At 40.5% G+C, this 19,458-nt stretch overlaps 4 protein-coding genes across 6 annotated transcripts; 2 read left to right on the forward strand and 2 right to left on the reverse strand.

Moving 5' to 3' along the window:
• Positions 1-245: 245 nt before the first annotated feature.
• On the reverse strand, positions 246-4,117 carry trmu (tRNA 5-methylaminomethyl-2-thiouridylate methyltransferase). Of its 2 annotated transcripts, none has more exons than XM_008401164.3 (11): positions 3,906-4,117; positions 3,579-3,744; positions 3,387-3,493; positions 2,680-2,802; positions 2,373-2,545; positions 2,233-2,286; positions 2,057-2,123; positions 1,871-1,971; positions 1,035-1,179; positions 875-957; positions 246-786 (listed from the first exon to the last, which is right to left on the reverse strand). In XM_008401164.3, exons 1-11 carry the CDS (start codon positions 3,985-3,987, stop codon positions 637-639), a joined length of 1,251 nt encoding a protein of 416 aa, XP_008399386.1. In that variant the 5' UTR covers positions 3,988-4,117; the 3' UTR covers positions 246-636. The 2 variants fall into 2 exon arrangements, with proteins under 2 accessions (XP_008399386.1, XP_008399387.1); XM_008401165.3 differs by having other exon boundaries at positions 3,579-3,776; positions 3,906-4,030.
• On the forward strand, positions 4,117-7,700 carry srr (serine racemase). Of its 2 annotated transcripts, XM_008401163.3 has the most exons (7): positions 4,117-4,246; positions 4,901-5,078; positions 5,155-5,336; positions 5,430-5,560; positions 5,720-5,868; positions 5,965-6,054; positions 7,220-7,700. In XM_008401163.3, the coding sequence occupies exons 2-7, from the start codon at positions 4,901-4,903 to the stop codon at positions 7,459-7,461; spliced, it is 972 nt and encodes a 323-aa protein (XP_008399385.1). In that variant the 5' UTR covers positions 4,117-4,246; the 3' UTR covers positions 7,462-7,700. The 2 variants fall into 2 exon arrangements, with proteins under 2 accessions (XP_008399385.1, XP_017158376.1); XM_017302887.2 differs by lacking the exon at positions 4,117-4,246 and having other exon boundaries at positions 4,792-5,078.
• Positions 7,701-7,944: 244 nt separating this feature from the next.
• tprkb (Tp53rk binding protein) lies at positions 7,945-11,398 on the reverse strand. The gene is made up of 4 exons (XM_008401166.3): positions 10,998-11,398; positions 10,736-10,858; positions 10,329-10,505; positions 7,945-8,457 (listed from the first exon to the last, which is right to left on the reverse strand). The coding sequence occupies exons 1-4, from the start codon at positions 11,136-11,138 to the stop codon at positions 8,371-8,373; spliced, it is 528 nt and encodes a 175-aa protein (XP_008399388.1). The 5' UTR covers positions 11,139-11,398; the 3' UTR covers positions 7,945-8,370.
• A 997-nt stretch (positions 11,399-12,395) lies between these two features.
• On the forward strand, positions 12,396-17,202 carry alg10 (ALG10 alpha-1,2-mannosyltransferase). Its single transcript, XM_008401167.3, has 3 exons — positions 12,396-12,785; positions 14,692-14,889; positions 14,977-17,202. The coding sequence occupies exons 1-3, from the start codon at positions 12,621-12,623 to the stop codon at positions 16,036-16,038; spliced, it is 1,425 nt and encodes a 474-aa protein (XP_008399389.1). The 5' UTR covers positions 12,396-12,620; the 3' UTR covers positions 16,039-17,202.
• Positions 17,203-19,458: the final 2,256 nt, after the last annotated feature.

Raw genomic sequence — 19,458 nt, forward strand, 5'->3', positions numbered from 1 at the left:
CCAAACAAAACGGCTGCAACCTACCATCTCTAACTTTGATCTCATCTTCCCAGACTCTGACGACGTGACGTTCCGTCCCAGGATGGGATCCATATCGCCCTCCAGATCCGGAGGAGGCGTCGCGGCCCACCAGCATCACTAAGCCACCGCCGTGCTTTGCTGCCCTTCGACACGGCTGGTCTCCCATGTGAAAATGCTGGACTTTTTCCATCGGCGAATAATTTGCAAAACCTCACTGTTTTGAGTCGTGGTTCCTTCTTGATTCTTTTATAAAAATAACTTTACACAGTTTTAATACATTTACACAAGATTATACAGTTTCAGAATAAATATAAACTGGACCGTCTGTGTGCTTTTAGAAGTCAGTAGTAGCGTATGGTCTAGAAATCTATTATTTTTCCTCTGTAAACCATCTTATTACAATAAAGTCTCCATTTTGATGTTAGGATACAGAAGATTTATCAAAGCACCTAGCAGCAAAACTTAACCTTTTCCTCCGACTGTTTTATCCTTGTATAATAAACACAGTTGAGACCGAAAGGTTGAGTAAAATCACTATAATCATTTCCTTGTGCTGCCTAATGTACCAGACATGCAGATCCAAGATGGCCGCACTCGGAGCGCTGATCTCTGATCTCAGCCGGCTGGATCGGGGATCGGCTCGTCGTTCTGCTGTCGGCTCGCCACTAGCCTTTCGCGTCCCTTCTGCAGCGTGAATTCGCTGGGCCCCAGCTGGATGATCTTGCCGCTGCCCAGGCATTCATCGCCTTTGTAGAGAACTGCAAACTGAGGGAGGGACAGAGGCAGCGACTGGAGTTAAAGACCTATCCTCATAAAATCAACACTGGTGGGGGGAACGTCTTGGACTCGATACCTGTCCGGGCGTCAGCGCTCTGGCCAGCTGAGAGAGAGAAATCCACACCGAACCGTCCATGTTCAGAGTCACGGTGCAGGGAACTACAGGGCAAGAAAAGTTCAGAGTGAATCTGCGTCGCTTTGCCGTCACCTTCTGTTGCTCAGGCGGCCAGACTCACTGAGCGCCATCTGGTGGATGAAGCGGAAGTGGCAATCCATCATCTGGGTCCTGACCAGCTCCGCGGGCGGGTCCGAGGCGATCCAGTGGAAGCGGTCGGTCCGCACCGTGTCACGGAAGAGAGCCGGGTGATTGGTGGTCGGAGCCTGAAACAGGAGGGGCTTAATAGGCGTTTTTGTGGCGATGCACCAATATGAACATTTTGGCCAACATTAATACTGCTGTTGTGGCCGATAACATAAATATAACTGCTAATCCACCTCATTTGCTTTTGCCACTCCTCTTTAAATCTCTGCCTGGCTGTATGGTTAGAAAACAAATTAATTTGGGATTTTGGGTCGATTTAGTTTAAGCATTATTTGAGATTTGGAGACACCAATCAGCTGCTTCCATTTGGTAAGAAATACCTTACCAAACTACATACCCTGGCATATAGATTTATCTTTATAAAAGTTTACAATGATTTTGTACCGTTTCGTTTTGGTCTAACTAGGGCTGGATAATAAATCAATAAGTATATACATTGTGATTGATCAAAATCAATAGGCAATACATTTAATAGGATATTCAATAATTTCACTGAATACTGATACAGAAACGCATGGCATTCTGGGGGATGTAGAGAGAGGAAAGACTTTAGCTTCTCAACCTCTCACGTCTAGCAAAGAAATGCTGGCAGCGTCATCCAACTTATTCACTATTTGGGTCACCTAGCAACAAAACACTTATATTGTGATACATTTTTCAGCCATATCATCCAGCTGCAGGGCCATCACATAAAATCTGAGTACAATTCCTTAAAACTGAGGTGGAAAAAAAAAAAAAAGATGTTCTCACCACAAACACATCGCCGGTGACAATGTCTTTATCGACCACAAACCAGGCATCCTTCTGGCCACCTATCTTCGCCCTCTGGCCGAGGGTCAGTGTAAACCAACCTGTAGAAGAACCACAAGCAGGAGACAAGAACACTAAGACATTTTTAAACCAAAGGCTTTGCAATAATGACTATGATAATCAGACCTTTATGCGTTCCTTTCACAGCCCCGTCCTCAATAGACACAAAGTTCCCAGGTTTAGGCTCCAGATACTGACAGGCAGAACAAAACTGTGGCAGATTATCACTTTTTCACCAAACAGATGTTAGAAATCAGAGACAGAGAACAAAACAAAGGAAGAAAAAAAGGCCTGCATCTCACCTCTAAAATGAAGTTTTCAAAATGTCTCTCTCCAATGAAGCAAATGCCCATGCTCTGTAAGAATAGAGGTCTTAAGGTTCAGACTGAGTGTAACAAGTAGAGCTCAATGACTTATTGGACACGTCTTTTTTTTCTTCTACCTCTTTCTTTCTTAACACGTGGTGAAACCCTGCTTCAGCAGCCATCTTTTTCACAAACTCCTTGGTGAGTCCGGCGAGTGGGAAGAGGGTTTGCCGTAAGGCGTCCTGCGAAATCTGGCTGAGGAAGAAGGTCTGGTCTTTGGCCAGGTCGGCTCCTTTGCACAGCTTCACGGCTGAAGGGAAGAAAACCAGGAGAGGAAAAACAAAACAAAACAAAAAGATTACAGGAGAGTTACAGCGCGTTGGATAAGAACAAATGTGCTGGAAAGAAAGACGGGTTGGACTAAAAACGGAGCCGAACGCTTACGATTTCTGATCTCGAATCGATCCCTGAACAGTGTGGTGGGTCGGGTCGTGTGCGACTGCTGGAAAACTTCCTCATCTTCCTGGGATGTCCTAGCGTAATGACCTGTTGCCATGGCGTCAGCACCTGAAACAAAAGCAAAGCGCACCAGTTTGCGCGCAAAAGCAAATGATGCAGGTTTTCAGCCAATCAGAACAAGGTCTTTGTGAAAACCTATTGGATCAGTAAGGAGAAAATGGATCCTCACTGGGTATTTCAGCAGGATATTAGGACTCTATATATAGAATAAAAATGATCTAACATTGCCAAAAACTGCATTGGCTTAATACAAACAAGATAACACTTTTAGTTATTATTAAGCATTTACACCGCCACCACGGTGAAAATATAAATTAAACAAAATAAAAAACTAAAAAACAAAGCTCAAAACAAATAAACTGGACTTTCAAATAATGAGTCTTATTAACATCTTAATTTTACTTGTGATTATGTAAGTAAGAGCACGTAATAGTGGTTTAGAAATAATACACCTTATTATCTCCCTAGTTGAAGTTTTAATAGAATATAGGCCTTTTGTAACTGAAAGCCTGTATTCTAGAAATTAGCAGGTTTTTATGCCGGTTTTTGATATGCTGCTCACTTATTTGACAGCAGACACATGTTAGAAGCCATAAAGATTCATGAATATGTTATTCTAAAAGCATACATACCTAAAGTGTGGATGGCGTACTTGTGGAAATGGTTGAATTTGATGTGTTTGTTGCAGAGTATATCGGGGTTTGGCGTCCTGCCCTTTTCGTATTCCTTCAGCAGGTTGCTGCAAATACATTGGGGACAACTGTAACTCAGGAACATAGGTCGCATTAGCTGCAAATGGTTTCATTTAATGACAAGTGGAGTACCTAAATACGTCGTGCCAGTATTCTTTGACATAGGACACCTGGTGGAAGGGGATGTCCAGAGTCTGGCACACTCTGTAGGCGTCGTCACAATCCCTCTCTGTGCTGCAGACTCCACTCTCATCCAGGGAGTCCCAATTCTTCATGAACACCCCGGTCACATTGTAGCCTTCGAGTGGCAGAGACCCACAACTGTCAGCACTTTAAGAAGCACATTTATCAACAACAGACGAATTTCTGCTGAGTTTGCAGCCAGGAAACAAACACACGGCTACTTTGGGGTAACTGAGGTGGTGTTTTAAACAGTTTAGTTTCCCAAGAATGTCTCACCTCTTCTCTTTAATAGTAGAGCTGCCACAGAGCTGTCAACTCCACCCGACATGGCGCACACGACGTGTCTTACAAGCCCCATGTCGTTTCCTACAAATATAATACTTTATATTTACAACTTTATTCATTTAAAACTTGGGTAACTATAAAAATGCGAGCTAACGCCTTTCAACATGTTCAGGTCCCTCGCAAAATTACGTCCGACTTCTTAGTTCCGGTCAGAACAGGCACAACAGGGACCGGGGGAGAAAAAAAAAGAAAAACAAACACCGTCCAACGTCCATACTTACCTCGAGACATATCGTTTGCAGAACGAAATAGCAACTAATATTAGCAATAAGGTAAGTGTAAAGTAGGCCGACCTTATTGTGCAAAGTATTTGCTTATGTTAGGTGTCTTACTTTTCAAAGTGAGATCTGTAAATCAATTTCTGTCTTGGATTCATTGTTTGAAAGTATCCAGAACAATAAGTTTTTTATATTTGCAACATTTTTTCACAAATAAGTTTATAATGTATCAGTCAACCAGGGTTTATTTGCACTTTCCATGCAATCAAGCATAACACTAAGTACATCCCACCCTGGAAATGGTCAAAGTAAATAAAATAAAAATAGACCAATAAAATCATTTATCGAGGATAAATGTGAGGAAATAAAAATAAAAGGAAAAATAATATATAATACACGGCCAATTACTAACACAGAAATAAAAATACTAAAAACCTCAAAATATCTGTCATAAAATGTAAGATAACTTCAAATGCAGTACAATGATACAGATAAAATCATATAATTATGTTATACAAAAGCCTTTATGGGAGAGCAGCAATACAATTAATACACTGAATACTTTTTCAAGACACAGATGTCATATATTTTCCATTCATTCAAATTATTTGTACTTCGTCTTTTAAAGGAAAAGTAAATGGGTAAGGTTAAATAATACCAGGTTGAATTTTTTAAAGTACGTTACACATGTTTTTGTTGGTTCTGCAGATGAATGACGTGTCTACAGACGCCGTCACCCTGGATCTACTGAGAGAAGCCAGGGAGACGGTGAGGAGTAGCCCCCTGGGTGTCATCAACACCCCCATAATCCCCTGGTGCCAGACCACGCTGCCATTGAGCGTCAGCTGCAACGTCCACATCAAGCTGGAAAACATGCAGAAAACTGGTCAGTGGGGGAGCTGCACTCTCTTGATCCCACATGTATAAACCCCACCTTGCTATTCCTTGTTTCTGATTGACAGGGTCCTTTAAAATCAGAGGAGTGGCCAATCAGTTCTCCAGAAGACCGAGCGGTGGCCATTTTGTTACCATGTCAGCGGGGAACTACGGGAAGTCCTTCGCCTACGCCTCAAAACACTACGGCTCCAAGGGGAAGGTGGTTATGCCAGAAACAGCCCCTGAGTCCAGGGCCACCCTTATCCAGGTCAGACTGAAAAACAAAGATAAATGAAATGTTCCATCATACCTGACCGTTATAAAGATTGTAAAGGGATCTATTTCTGATTTTACTCCTCAGACTTTTGGGGTGGAAGTAGAACGAGTTCCCACCTCCTCTCTGATGAGTGCGGTGAACCGGTGCATTCAGGAGGACAACATGACCTTCTTGCACTCCTACAACGACCTGGATCTAATAGCCGGACACGCCAGGTTCTCCTAACAAAACCTTGACATTTTTTTCCCCCCTAACCCTCTACATTTATTTCAATTTAGCAAGAACATTTCACAGAGTGGCAAACACAGGCGAGGTGGAAGGAAATGGTTTTCAACAGATTCTCATTCCTAAAATGAGAATCTGTGCGTGCGCAGCCTGGGCCTGGAGGTGCTGGAGGCGGTGCCGGACCCGGACGTGGTGGTGGTGTGCTGCGGTGGGGGCGGCCTGCTCGCCGGGGTTGCTGCTGCCATCAAGCTCTCGGGGTGCGACACAACCAGGGTCTATGGTGTGGAACCAGAAGGAGGTGAAGCTTAAAAACAGCCGCCCAAATGTGGAAACAGATCATCAGCGTAGAGCTTGATTATACCAAGTGTGTGCGTGTGTGTGTGTTTTCCACCAGCTTGTACGATGTACCAAAGCTTTATTGAGAAGAAGCCGGTGTGGATGGATACACACAGCATCGCCTCTGGCCTTGCACCTCCTTCTGCAGGTTCGTCCTCCTCTATGCTAGCATGTAGCTACTGATTGTGAAAACGTTACCCTTTCCAAAGGTATTCACATCACATGGACTTATCAAGTTTAGCCATTTTACACCCAAAAACTTCTGGCATTTTAAAGAGATTTTATTTTCTAGTCAACCTAAAGTAGTGCATTCTTTCTTAACCCCATTGAACTAGATACCTTGAAATAAAATCCATGGTTTTTAATCCATGAAGCCTCTGATCGGTGGAGCGCGCATGTATATTCAGCCCCACTTTAGTTCAAGACTCCTAAATAAAATTTGGTCCAACCAGTAGGGTTCAAATATATTTCTCATGTAAAACTCTAGACTTTTCCAGATTTTACCAATTGTTTAGCCTCATTATCGGGTGGGTGGATAAATAAAAAGGGAGAAAAGACTGGAAGCAAAGGAGGAAGTACTACAGGAGAGAAGGAAGGACACAAGAGTAAAAATAAAAAACAAAACAAAGGAGGAACTGGCACACGAGGAAGTAAAAAAGACAGAAGGAAGAAAGAAAGAGAGATAAAAGGAAGTTGAGAGAAAATAGAAAAATACAAGAGAGAAAAAAAGAAAATCAACAGAAAAAAAACAGAAAAGGAAGGAAGGAAATAAGATATGGAAGAAGGGAAATGGAATGTAGAAGGGAGAAAGAAATGAAATGAAGAAAGAAAAGAGAAACATGCAAATGACATAAGGAAAGAACAAACACAAGAAAAGGAATAAACAACTGATACAGCAAAAGAAGGAAGGAACAAGGATGAAGGAGACAAGGGTGGGAGGAACAAAAAGAAGGAAAGACACAAAAAGGGAAAGGAGGAAAGTAGTGAAAGAACAAAAAGCAAGACCGAAGAATGAAGGAAAAGTAATGCAATGGTGGACAGATGGACGGACAAAATGAAGTAGAAAACTACAAAAGGAGGAAAGGAAAAATAAATCAGGAACAGCAGAAAGACAGACATTATTTAGATGACTGGATAAAGATCAAAGCTGGAAATGCAAACATTTTTCCATCTTCCTATTTTCTCCTTCCATGTCTCTAACCAGACCAGGAAAACACTAAGATCCAACTCTAGACTAGGTAGAAACCTTGAGCCAGTCGCCAGACGATGCGTTCGATGTGATGCCGTAACTGCGGCGCTGCTCTGCTCCACAGGCCGGCTACCCTTTGACCTGTGTCAGCTCTACGTGGATCAGATCGTCCTGGTGAGCGACGATGAGATCAAGGCGGCCGTCTCCGCCCTCTACCGAGCCGGGTTGGTGGTCGAGCCGTCGGGTTCCGCTGCCTTCGCCGCGCTCGTCAACGACAAGATACCCGACCTGGAGGGGAAGACCGTCGTGTGCATCCTCAGCGGAGGGAACGTCGGGAAAGACGAGCTGGCCAACTTTCCAGACTAAAACGCTCCGATGTGATTTTGGATAAATCTGAAAGCGTTCCTTCACATTTTTTCTTGGAACTAACACTGAAAACCAGCACCATACATTTATAACAGATGTAGTCAATGACTAAATTAGCTTGGTTAAAGTTATTACATTGTTAATGAAATGACTTTTTACTGAGTACCAGCACAAATCACTAGTCAAAGACCATTTGAAAGCCACTGAAACTGGAAAAAATAAAGAGATTTTTCTAGACATTCGGGCTTCAAGCAAGTTCAAAATACAAAGACAGTAGTTTTTAGCCTTTGTGGAGTAATTCTGTTGCCGAATACAAAGTCTATAAATGCAAGATTCAAAATAAATCTACAATTTCTGAATTTTTTTTAACTTTATTTGGCTTTCGGAAATGTAAGAGAGCCGGCTCAATTGGTGTGCGTGATCCGGCAGCTATAACCTTTAAATATGGAAGCAGTGGAGAAAAAAAAAATAGACAGATGTAAGTAAGTAAAGATAGATTCATTTTTCTTTTTGTACATCGAAAGTGAGTCACGTTGAGCTATATATCATTACAAACATCAAAATGTACTTGTCAAATAAACATGAAAGGAAAATAAATATTCTTAAGGGATGTTAAAAAGTTTCAACCAAATGTAACACATGACTGTAATCTCAAAACAGTTCAAAAAGAGGAAAGAAAGACTAGAAAGCATAAATTCTTATGATTTTCTATTTTAATTTCCCCCCAAACTGGTTCCAGAAAACAGGCTCAAGTACTGAATAAAAACTAGTGAACTGTGACATAATTTACTGAACCCAGGAGAGAACACAGTCATAAACTGTATTAAAAATATTAAAATAATCCTAAATACATTTTTGAGATGAAAAGAACAGATTTTCAATCACGTGTTGCTCTTGTGTCTTCAAGAGCTACATGACGTCTTTTATGGCCATTCTACACACGACTGCATCTAGCAGACTGCCGCATGTCTCCTCCCGAGGCGTGACTTTGTACAGCTGTAACGGAGACAAAAAGGAGCAAATACGTTCAGGACATACTGTAGCATTTTCCGGCTAAAATAATAAGCAAGAGCTGCTCTGACAAAGGTACAATCTCGAGGCTAGCATTACGCACAATAAATCCAAGACTGTGCATCCAATTTGTGATTAATGCATCATTAAAAGAGCCAAAATACTACTTATGCACCTTTTAAGTGTGTATATAAAGCATTCATAGCTGTAAACGTAATTCATTTGACAGACATGTTCCGATTTATGCTCTAAATCCAATTGGTCAATCAATCAATCAAATTTTATTTGTATAGCACATTTCAGCAGCAAGGCATTTAAAAGTGCTTTACATAATTAAAATAAAAACAGCATGCGACATTAAATAAACAGTGAGAAAGAGATTAAAAAAATAAATAAAAAATAAAAACATTAAAACCCGCACCACTTTAGGACTTCAGTTAAACATCGTTTAACTGGGATTCTAACCCTCAGGGACTTTAGTCAAAAACACCGTTTGACAAGGACTCCAACCTCTTGGTTTTTAGTTGAAACGCCGTCAACTGGGACTCTAAACCCCGTAGAACTTTAGTTAAACGTCATTTAACTGGGACGTTTTCCGGGGTGCTTTACATCATTAAAACGTAGAAAAGAAATAAAAAGAAATTAAAAACATTAAAGACATAAAAACATGGAAGACATCAAAACCCGCACTCTAACCCTAATTTAGCCATAAGCAACTCTAAACAGGTGGGTTTTGAGTTGAGATTTAAAAGCACCCAGTGTTTCAGCAGTTTTATAGTTTTCTGGAAGTTTGTTCCAAATCTGTGGTGCATAGAAGCTGCAGAATGCTGCTTCTCCTCGTTTGGTTCTGGTTCTGGGGATGCAGAGCAGACCAGAACCAGAAGATCTGAGGGGTCTAGACGGTTGGTACAACAATAACAGATCTTTAAGGTATTGTGGTGCTAAACCGTTCAGTGATTTATAAACTAACAACAGTATTTTAAAGTTTATTCTCTGAGCTACAGGGGGCCAGTGTAGGGACTTTAAAACTGGTGTTATGTGCTCCATCTTCTGGTTTTAGTGAGAGCAGCAGCGTTCTGGATCAGCTGCAGCTGTTTGATTGATTTATTAGTCAGACCTGTGAAGACGCTGTTGCAGTAATCAATGCGGCTAAAGATAAACGCATGGATGAGTTTCTCTAGATCGTGCTGAGACATAAGTCTTCTAATCCTGGAGATGTTCTTCAGGTGATAGAAGGCCGACTTTGTGACTGTCTTAATGTGGCTCTGAAGGTTCAGGTCAGAGTCCATCACTACTCCCAGGTTTCGGGCCTGATCGCTGGTTTTTAGTTGTAATAACTGAAGCTGTGCATTGATTGTGGTTCGCTCCTCTTTGAGTCCAAAGATAATAACTTCAGTTTTGTTTCTGTTCAGCTGGAGAAGGTTTTGGCACATCCACACATTGATCTGTTCTTGGATGGGATCAGAGTCACCTGGTGACATCGTGATGTAGAGCTGTGTATCATCTGCATAATTGTGGCAGCTAATCCTATTTCCTGTTATAACCTTAGCCAGTGGGAGCATATAAATATTGAAAAGAAGGGGTCCTAGGATTGAACCTTGGGGTATCCCACATGTGACCTTTGACCTCTCTGATGAGAAGTTTCCGATTGAAACAAAGAAATCCCTGTTCTTTATGTAAGATTCAAACCAGTTGAGCACTGGACCGGAGAGTCCGACCCAAGTCTCCAGTCGATTCAGTAAAATGTCGTGGTCAACAGTGTCGAAAGCTGCACTGAGGTCCAACAGAACCAGCACTGTGGTTCTGTTGGACCTCTCGTTAAAATACGCTGAGATCCATATATATTAGATAATTACCTTTCTGATCTTTTCCAAGTCTGACAGTGAGGAAACCTGATCCACTGGAAGCTGCTGACCGTCCACCATGGCCGTGATGTCCGCCACGGCCTGCAGCTCGTCTTTGCCGTGAACAATCACCACTAGGACCGAGTCGTCTTTGTCGGAGAGCCCAAATCTTTTGAAGGCCTCTGAGATCTGCATCGATAAAGACGTTAAACAAAGACTGAAAAACGATCTAACAGATTTTGTTGCATTTCATTACAACTAAACAGTGTAATCAACTGATGGTTTACAGACCACTTTTACAACAATGTGCAACGTGTTGGTCCATAAACTTCTATTGAATTGTATTGGTATATGGGGTTGAGACGTGACAAAATTTGAACAAGTTCCGTGGTTTGACATTTCAGTTAAAACGTACGCACATTGTTTGTCGGTGACAAGCTGAAAATTATTTCCGAGTTGAGACTTCTGGTCTTCATGTTTCCAATGGAGTGTAGATGAAAAGCTTTATTGGCAGCCACGAGCACTTGGAAAGGATCCACCAGCTGTAAATGCACACAAAGTTGGATTTTACGTCCCAGACCCTTACGTATGAACAAAGACGAGACAGTAATACTTTTTCAAATAGCATAAGTTGAATATATTGACAGAATTAAAAACAACAACAATATAAAAGTGGCTCACAATTGTCGGGTTGATGAGGGCACCGTTTATTTTTCCCTCCACCGCTTTCTGTCTCAGTTCTGCTGCATTTTTCACGCTTTTAAAAAGCATCTGCGTCACCCTGGTGTTGGGGTAAAGCTCCAGTGTTTGCGTAAGTTTCATGCTGAAAATTCATATATGTGCACGAATTGAACAATTTTTTATCTGCTTACCGAAAAGGCACTACGCTTCTTTACGTTAGACACATGAAGGGGGAACCATAATACAGTAACACAGCTCGGAACAAAATATCGTGAGCAGAACACACCTATGAAATATATTGCATAAACATATTTAGTAAAGTCAACAATAAATTATACAACATAAAATGCGTATTGATATTTTTATATAACTGTGTATTTTAAGTGTGTGGTACTACAAACGTGTAGTAGACGCCGCACTTGCTTAATGTTAATGCCATGTAGTAACGACTGGTGAGCTCGTCCGCCATATTGTGAGTGGTTACATGAATAAAGAAACACGAGTGTCGCCGGAATAAAAATAAAAATAAAAATGTGATTATTTTAGTAGAGATTATTTTAAATCATTTCGATAAAAATGAGCACAGTTTTCAAATAAATATCTCAAAGCAACAGAAATTCAGTGTCCTTAAAATGCATCCCAACCATAGCCACTGCATTCCATTTAGTTACGTTATTTAAACTGCATGTTACCTAATTTTGAATTGAATTGGACATGTATGCCTTTCTAAATATTTTGTATGTATTTATTGGTGTTATAATGTAACAGTTTTTGCAGATGTATGTGGCAAAGACAATAAATGAATAAAAGAAACAAAATATTGCAGATATTGTAGAATTATGTTACCTTTTAAAAAAACATATACAGGAATAGTTTTACTGAAAAATATGTTCTTCTAGTTGAATAAGAATATTCTGTATTCAATAAATTGAGAACAATTTTTTGCACTGAATGAAGTTTTTTTTTTTCAAACCAAAATTGACATACTGACTATAAATATCACTATTACTTTACATTGTTCAAATAGAGATACTGTAGTGGTTTACAAAGCTTTATTATCAAAGAAAAAAAAATGGATTTGAAACTTTTTGCTTTGTCTGAACTTGTGATTTTGTTTTTGTTATACATTTTATTTTCCCATAATTTTCACACAGATTTATTTATTTGTATCTATGCGATAGCATTCGTAATTTTTACAAGTTAGCCAGATGGTATAGCGTTTATACCAAATGTTATTTTACTTTTACTTTAGTCAGTCTTTGAATAATTACTTTTTACGTTGGTTTATGCTGAAGTTATACCACTCTAATTTTACGTAAAATAGCACTGTATCCACTCACAATGTGGCGTCGACGTTGAGCTAAGCGCAAGGTAGTAGGAACCTCTGGTTGTAAAAGTGTTTCCACCCGAGGTCGATTCTAAGGCGGATATCCAGCTGTTGGAAATCCAAACTCCTCGGTTTTTCTTTATTTTTGTGTCAATTTCAGCCATTTTCTCTCTGAATTTGGGGAATGTATCAGCTTTAATCCAAGAGTGCGGTCGCTATGCGCTGTATACACGAGTCTAATAGTTAGTGTTTGACCAAATTGACTGTTTAGTCGTGTGTCGTTGTAAAACAGTGACATGGAGAAAATCGAGAGCTACATATTCTCAGCTCTATGCAGCGTCAACTTCTTGGTGTCTTGCCTGCTGTTCTCCAAAATGACGAGGGTACAGCGGGATCCCTACATGGACGAGATCTTCCACGTCCCGCAGGCTCAGAGATACTGCGTGGGGAAATTCAAAGAGGTAACCGTCCGTTTGTGGATGGGTCCATCACTGTGTAACGGATTAAGGCTAGAACCAACAGCAGGGCTTTTTATTATTTGACCAGAATAACATGACAGCTTGTGGAGGCTTAAATCTCAATAGCAGACATGTATAAAGGCATTAGCAGAGGTTGTGAACTGAGCTCACATGTGCTAAATCTTTTTAAACCTCATATCATGAGCTCACGAGTAAATTCAGATTCCCAAAAGCGCCATGTGTGCGACAAAGAAAATATCCTGTTTTAATAAACATCTAGCTGCCACGCCCCCCTCTGGATATTTTAAATGGAGGATTTCCCAGGGCAGAGCACGATGCAAGACTTTGTTTCTTAAGATGACCACAAGGGGGCGGGATAAAGCAGCGTGAAATACGCTTTAACGGTTTAAAACCGTCACCCCCAATGGGAGTCAATGGGAACACCGTGTCATCTCGACAGTTAAGGGCTTCTGAACTAGACGGTGTGTTGTGGTGTTTGCTGAGATATATAGTTTTAAACACCGTTTATATCTGTCCAGCACAACACCCCACACACGTTTTTTTTTTTTAATCTATTTAGTCACATCTACATATTTATGCCAGGAAATGCAAACTACAGCTTAAGGGAAATACAGCTGGTCATATCATCATCATCATCATCATCATCAAGTCACTGCCCCTTACATATAATATCTGGTTGGTCGCAAAATCTGTCTTGAAGCATTTCCAATAGCTGGCAATCATTGTTTGACCTTTCTTATTTGCAGAATTGTTTTTATTCAACCACACTGTAGTGTTTTTAGGCATTGCCAGCCTGTTAAAGGTCACGCTACAGCATCCAGATTGGATTTAAGTCCAACCTTTGACTAGGATGTTCCAAAATGTATTTTTGTTATTACTACTTAAAATCGATGAAAGCAGCAAATATTACTAATAAAATGGATTCTATATGGAAGAACAGATAGGACCGGCAACTACGATGGAGCAGTAGGGCCAGACTGTTTTGTTTTTTTTCTATATGAAGTAATTCCAAAAAAGTTATATTACAAATGTAAAGTCATAATATTAACAGAATAAAGACACAATTTTACCAGAAGAAAAGTAAGAAATTTAGAAGAAAAAAGTTGTTAAAAACAAAAGTTGATGTGACCAGCTCGTATACTCTGTGGTCCTTTTTTTTTCTTGAAGTAGACTCAGTCGTTGGACAATTGTTTTAAAGTACTACTAAGTTGATGCTGATTTATTAAAAGATTAACACACCAGCATTTAAAACCAATACCAAAATAAAACTTCACAAGATCAATTCATTCTTTGTTTAGAAGCCATCACAAAATGACTTCAGGACTCTAATTTTGTGACATTATTCTGGTAATGCTATCAGTTTGTTCTTGTATTATTTCGACCTTATTGTCATATGACGTTTTTCTTGTTATTGCAACTTTATTCTCATAATATCATTTTGACTGTTCTAGTAATATGAGCTTATTCTTGTATTATTACGACTTATAATGACATACGGCTAATCCGTACTATTATAACTTATTCTGGTAAAATTAGTTTATTCTAATATTGTTTCTACTTTGTAATATTCTTTTTAACTTACTCTTGTACAACTTTATTCGAGTAATATTACGATTTAATTCTCGTAAGACTTTTTTCTCGTAATACAACTTTTTCTCGTATTTACATGTATTTTTTTTTTTTTTGTCTTAGTCCGGCCCTAAAACTCATAAGTCATAGCCAACTGCTTCAAAGCGGTTGGTTAAATAATTTTGCTGTTAACTGCATGGGGCTCCCTCAAGGAGGCGACATAAGTTTAGGACAGCCAGAACCAGATGATGATTTAAAAGAAAGCTCCTTGAATTGCGAGATCTATGATGCTGATGATGTTCGTCTCCGGTGTCGTCAGTGGGACCCCATGATCACCACCCTCCCTGGCCTCTACCTCGTCTCAGTGGGCATCATTAAGCCGATGGCGTGGCTCGCCAAATTGACGGGTAGCATGGCGTGTTCCACGGCCATGCTGCGCTTCACCAACGTGCTCTTTAACTGCGGGAACTTCTACCTGCTGTACCTGCTCATGAGCAAGCTGCACCACAGGGACAAGGTAAGGCTGCCTCACCACAATGAGGGAAGGAGGGGGAAGGGAAAGGTTGCCATTTTTTCCTCTAATGCCATGTTACCTCTTCTTCAGACACGGTTGATGCTTCGGCGAATCCTCTGCACAGTGTCTCTGTCCACCTTCCCCGTGCTTTACTTCTTTACCTTCCTCTACTACACCGACGCCGGATCCACCTTCTTCATCCTCTTTGCGTACCTCATGACACTGTACGGCTGCCACAAGGCCTCGGCGCTGCTCGGCGTCTGCGCCGTGCTCTTCCGCCAGACCAACATCGTCTGGGTGGCGTTTTGCGCCGGCGCCGTGGTGGCTGCCAAGATGGACGACGTCTGGAGGGTGGAGTACGCGAAGAAGAAGGACGAGAGACTCTCCACCGTCCGGGTGCCACTTTCGTCTCTAGGAGTGAAGAAAGTGATTACGTTCTCGTTGGATTTCTTCACCTCGCCTGAAACCGTGAAGGCGGTGATACAAGTGACCTGGCCTTACGCCGTGGTGGCAGCGGGTTTCCTGCTGTTCATGTTGTTGAACGAAGGGATAGTGGTGGGTGACAGGCAGAGCCACCAAGCCTGCTTCCACTTCCCTCAGGTCTTTTACTTTTTCTGCTTCACCTACTTGTTCTCTCTCCCGGTGTCGCTGTGCCTCCACCGAACTCTCCGCTTCAGCAACGCCCTGAAGAAGCATCCTGTGTTCTTCTCTTTTCTCACCATTGTCTCCTTGTTTCTGGTTTGGAAATTCACTTACGTCCACAAGTACCTCCTGGCTGATAACCGCCATTTCCCCTTCTACATCTGGAAAAACATCTACCAGAGGCACAAGCTGGTCCGCTTCCTGCTCGTCCCGGTTTACATTTTCACCGGGTGGAACTTCCTGGAGACCTTAAAGTCCCGCTCTTTCTTCATGAGCCTGGCCTACCTGACCTGTCTCGTCTTAGCCACAATTCCCCAGGAGCTCCTGGAGTTCAGGTACTTCATCATCCCGTACCTGATGTACCGTCTCCACATGCCTCTCTCACCCTTTTCACGGCTAGTCGGCGAGTTCCTGCTGTACACGGTCGTGAACGTCGCCACCATTTACCTGTTTCTCACCAAGAGCTTCTCCTGGCCCTTGACCCTGACCACACAGAGGTTCATGTGGTGAGGAGGCGTCAGGAAAAACAGGAAATGGTTACCAGTTTTGGGCATCAGAAACTGAATAAAAATCCATCAGTTCAATCAAAAATTGTACGGCCACATTTCTGAGCCTCATTCCAAGAAAAGCTGACTGACATCAACAGAGACTATTGTGAAAATATTGCTGCTGTAGTCTGGGAGAATATGTTCCATCTGGAGAAGCTTTTTTTGGCTGTTTTTTTTTTTTTTTACAGTGAAATGTGTGCATTTCCTTCTTGCACCCATTATTTCCTCTACTGTAAATGGAAGAAGTGAAGTCCACTAAGCAAGTTTCCTAAACAGTATTTAAAATTTCAGAATCTTAAAAGGCAGTGAATGTATCGTAGATCACAAACAACGCCTCTGCATTTAGGATAGTCCAAATTTGACAAGATTCTAAAATATAGCTGATCTAAATGTATTCAGATCTCAGGAAAAGCAAGAAATATCCCTTTACCATGCTGCCAAATCAGAATCAAACTTCAGCATTGTATAGTGTCACAATGGTTCAGAAAATACAACTCAAATATTGGGAAATATTTTGTACTCCAATGTTCATTTGAGACTTGAGAAGTTTGGAGTTTTGAAGTAGAAAACAAATAGGAAGCCTGTCTAAGGAAACTCTGCTAACTTGAGCTGTAAATGTGATAACAGCTGCTGATTATTTCTCGCATTCACAATATCGTCCTTCTGGACGCTCTTTTTTGTTTTTAGGTGTTTTCAGGCACAAAATGAAGCCATGTGACGTTTTTTAGCAGCCATTCGTCGAACCCCTGACTGGAAACCTTTTGTACTAGTTTACGCAACAGATGATCTGAAGACCTTTCTCTTTTCCACCACATAGTTTGGTAGCCGATCCCCAGTCATATTAAAGATTATGAGGGTAGTGTAACACAGCGCTACTCATTTCCACGTTGTTGCTGCGCACTGCAGGGTCAGCTGGCAGAAAGAAGATTCCTACTTCAACCAAGAAAGACAAATTCTGCTGTGTAAATCTACATTCAGTCACAGAACAATACGTCTTAAAGGATACTTGCTACTTTTCTGTTCTCGTTTAGGATTCTACTGTAGTTTGTTAGTGGTGGTAAAATGTGGGTACGAATTAGTGAAGGGGTTAACTGATCCGAAGCCGAATAAAGAGACCAAAAATGTCTTCTTCTTTTCTTCTTTTTTTTGGGCCAAACGAAGAACACTGATGTTCAAAACTTTACGTTAGTGGGATTGTTAGCTTGATTCCACGAAGGTAGAAATGGGAATTTTTTCCATAACTAGCTTAGTATTATCAAAAGCCATGAATATTCACCGGAGCTAAACAATAAATCAATGCAGGATTGGGGGTTTAGTGTTTTTTTGGGGGGCACTGTCATGTTTTTGTCTTTGCTAATTTGCGTACATGTGATTAGCTTAGCTAGTTCTGGTTTTACCCAGCGTCTGTCTGTGATAGAATATAATACCTGATGTTATTTTTCTACCTTTGTTTGTAGTCAGGTTAGCTTTGTAGACCCGCGCAGCAGCATGCAACGGTTTCGGTAAAAACACCTGCTTCGAGATCAGTTTGCCATCTTTCTGAACGGTGCTGCTTCCACTTGCCTGCTGTTGTACAACTTAACTCTGGTTCACGTTGTTTTGAAACGTTTTTCCTTTGGATTTTTCCTGTGTCCAGCTCCGGTCCAGCCATTCCTCCCCTTTTTGATATGAATTTGAATAAAACATATTGCAACAAAACAAACTGTGGCAAAACTTGAGTGGTGCAACATATTTCAAACGTGAGTTTTGTTCATCAATTTATTTGTTTTTTTTACTCGTCCACTTTTATGTTAATTTACACGCTTCAATTGCCTTTTTCTCTCATTTATCCATTCATTATTTTATCAATTTGTTTATTAGACACCCATCCCATTAATTCGTCAATCAGTTTTCTTTTCATTATTCACCAATTCTTTTTCTTGATATGACCTTCCAAATATTTGCAAACCCTATATTTTTTAAAGCCGGACGATACTAGAAATATCTCCCTACTCTTCTCGACTAAACTTTTTAATAATATATTTAAAATAAGATCTTTGTTCCCTAAAAATATCAAGGAACTCTCAAAAAAAAACAAACGGAAAACCAACAATTCAACATAAGATTCACTTGTCAACTGATGGAAAAGGGAAGAAAAAAACCCCATTTTCTTCATGAATGCTTTACATCTATGGAGCTAAATTGGGGCCATAAAGTTTATTCATCCATCCATCCATTTTCTTCCGCTTAGTATTACTATCCCGGATAGTATTATTTTTCCGGTTACACGATGCATCAAACCATATCAAATGCGTTGTTTACTTAGAGTTAATGCACGCGGCCACACGGAGATCTGAGAAACTCGTCCCATAAACTCGACCAACCAAAATAGTTTCTGTGACGCTTATTAAAAACTCAACAGACACGAAATGGAAGAGCTACTAAAGCCGGTCCAAGGCTGCATGAGGCCTGGAGCAGAATTTGATTTAGGGGCCCCTTTTGTTCCTAAAAATATCAGCACCTCTAACGGCTTCTGTGTTAGATTTAGTGAAATATGGCAGAAGGGAGTAGCTTAAATGGCCAGACTAAAAAGCAATACGTTATAATCGCAGTTTACTAATTTGTATTTGTAAATTCAAAGATTAAACTCACAGCATCAGATTGTTGCTATGGTAACAAAACAATCTAACTATGAATATTGTTCTTTGAAGTTTTACAAAGTATACTTGCCAGCTCCTTAAAATCTTGTATTTAAATGTTAAAAAATTTAAAATCTTTTAACTTATGTATGCCTAAAGAACTGAATTAAATTTAACAGCATTGATAATCTCAATAAACAAATGTTACATTTATGTATCTGTGGTCTGTTTTAAAATATTAGCGTTTATGGGGCCCTTGAAGCCCTTGGGGGCCTGATGGAGCTGCTGACTTAATTTGGATTAAACAGACGTGCAAATTTGTTGTTTTTAGACTAGTTGTGGGTTTAAATAACATTTCACTGGAGATGTTTTCCCGTAACATATAATTACACAGTAATACTTTTACATTTCCTGTCAACTTAACATCTTTTAATACAAAAACACACTGCCTTGACGCCCCGACCACCGGGCTTAGCAAGTTTTCTGGGGGAAACCCTGGACAGCATAGCTCCTAGGATCATTGGGACACTCAAACCCCTCCACCACAATAAGGTGGCAGCCCAAGTTTGTTCAAAAGAAGAAAAGAAATCCTCAAGTCTGAAGAGTCGCTTAACATTTTTCTTAGAGTTTCAAAACATTTTTCAGTTTAATTTTTTCTTCAGGTTCAACTCTTTTTGTTTTGTTCAGTTTCAAACTCTCTTGAAGAAACTTTATGGCCCCAATTAAGCTCCATGTACAGCTGCTATTTTGAGAGTCTATTCTCA

Source organism: Poecilia reticulata, chromosome 23 (genome assembly GCF_904066995.2).
Source record: "Poecilia reticulata chromosome 23, P_reticulata-male-v2, whole genome shotgun sequence".
Taxonomy (NCBI): Eukaryota; Metazoa; Chordata; class Actinopteri; order Cyprinodontiformes; family Poeciliidae; genus Poecilia; species Poecilia reticulata.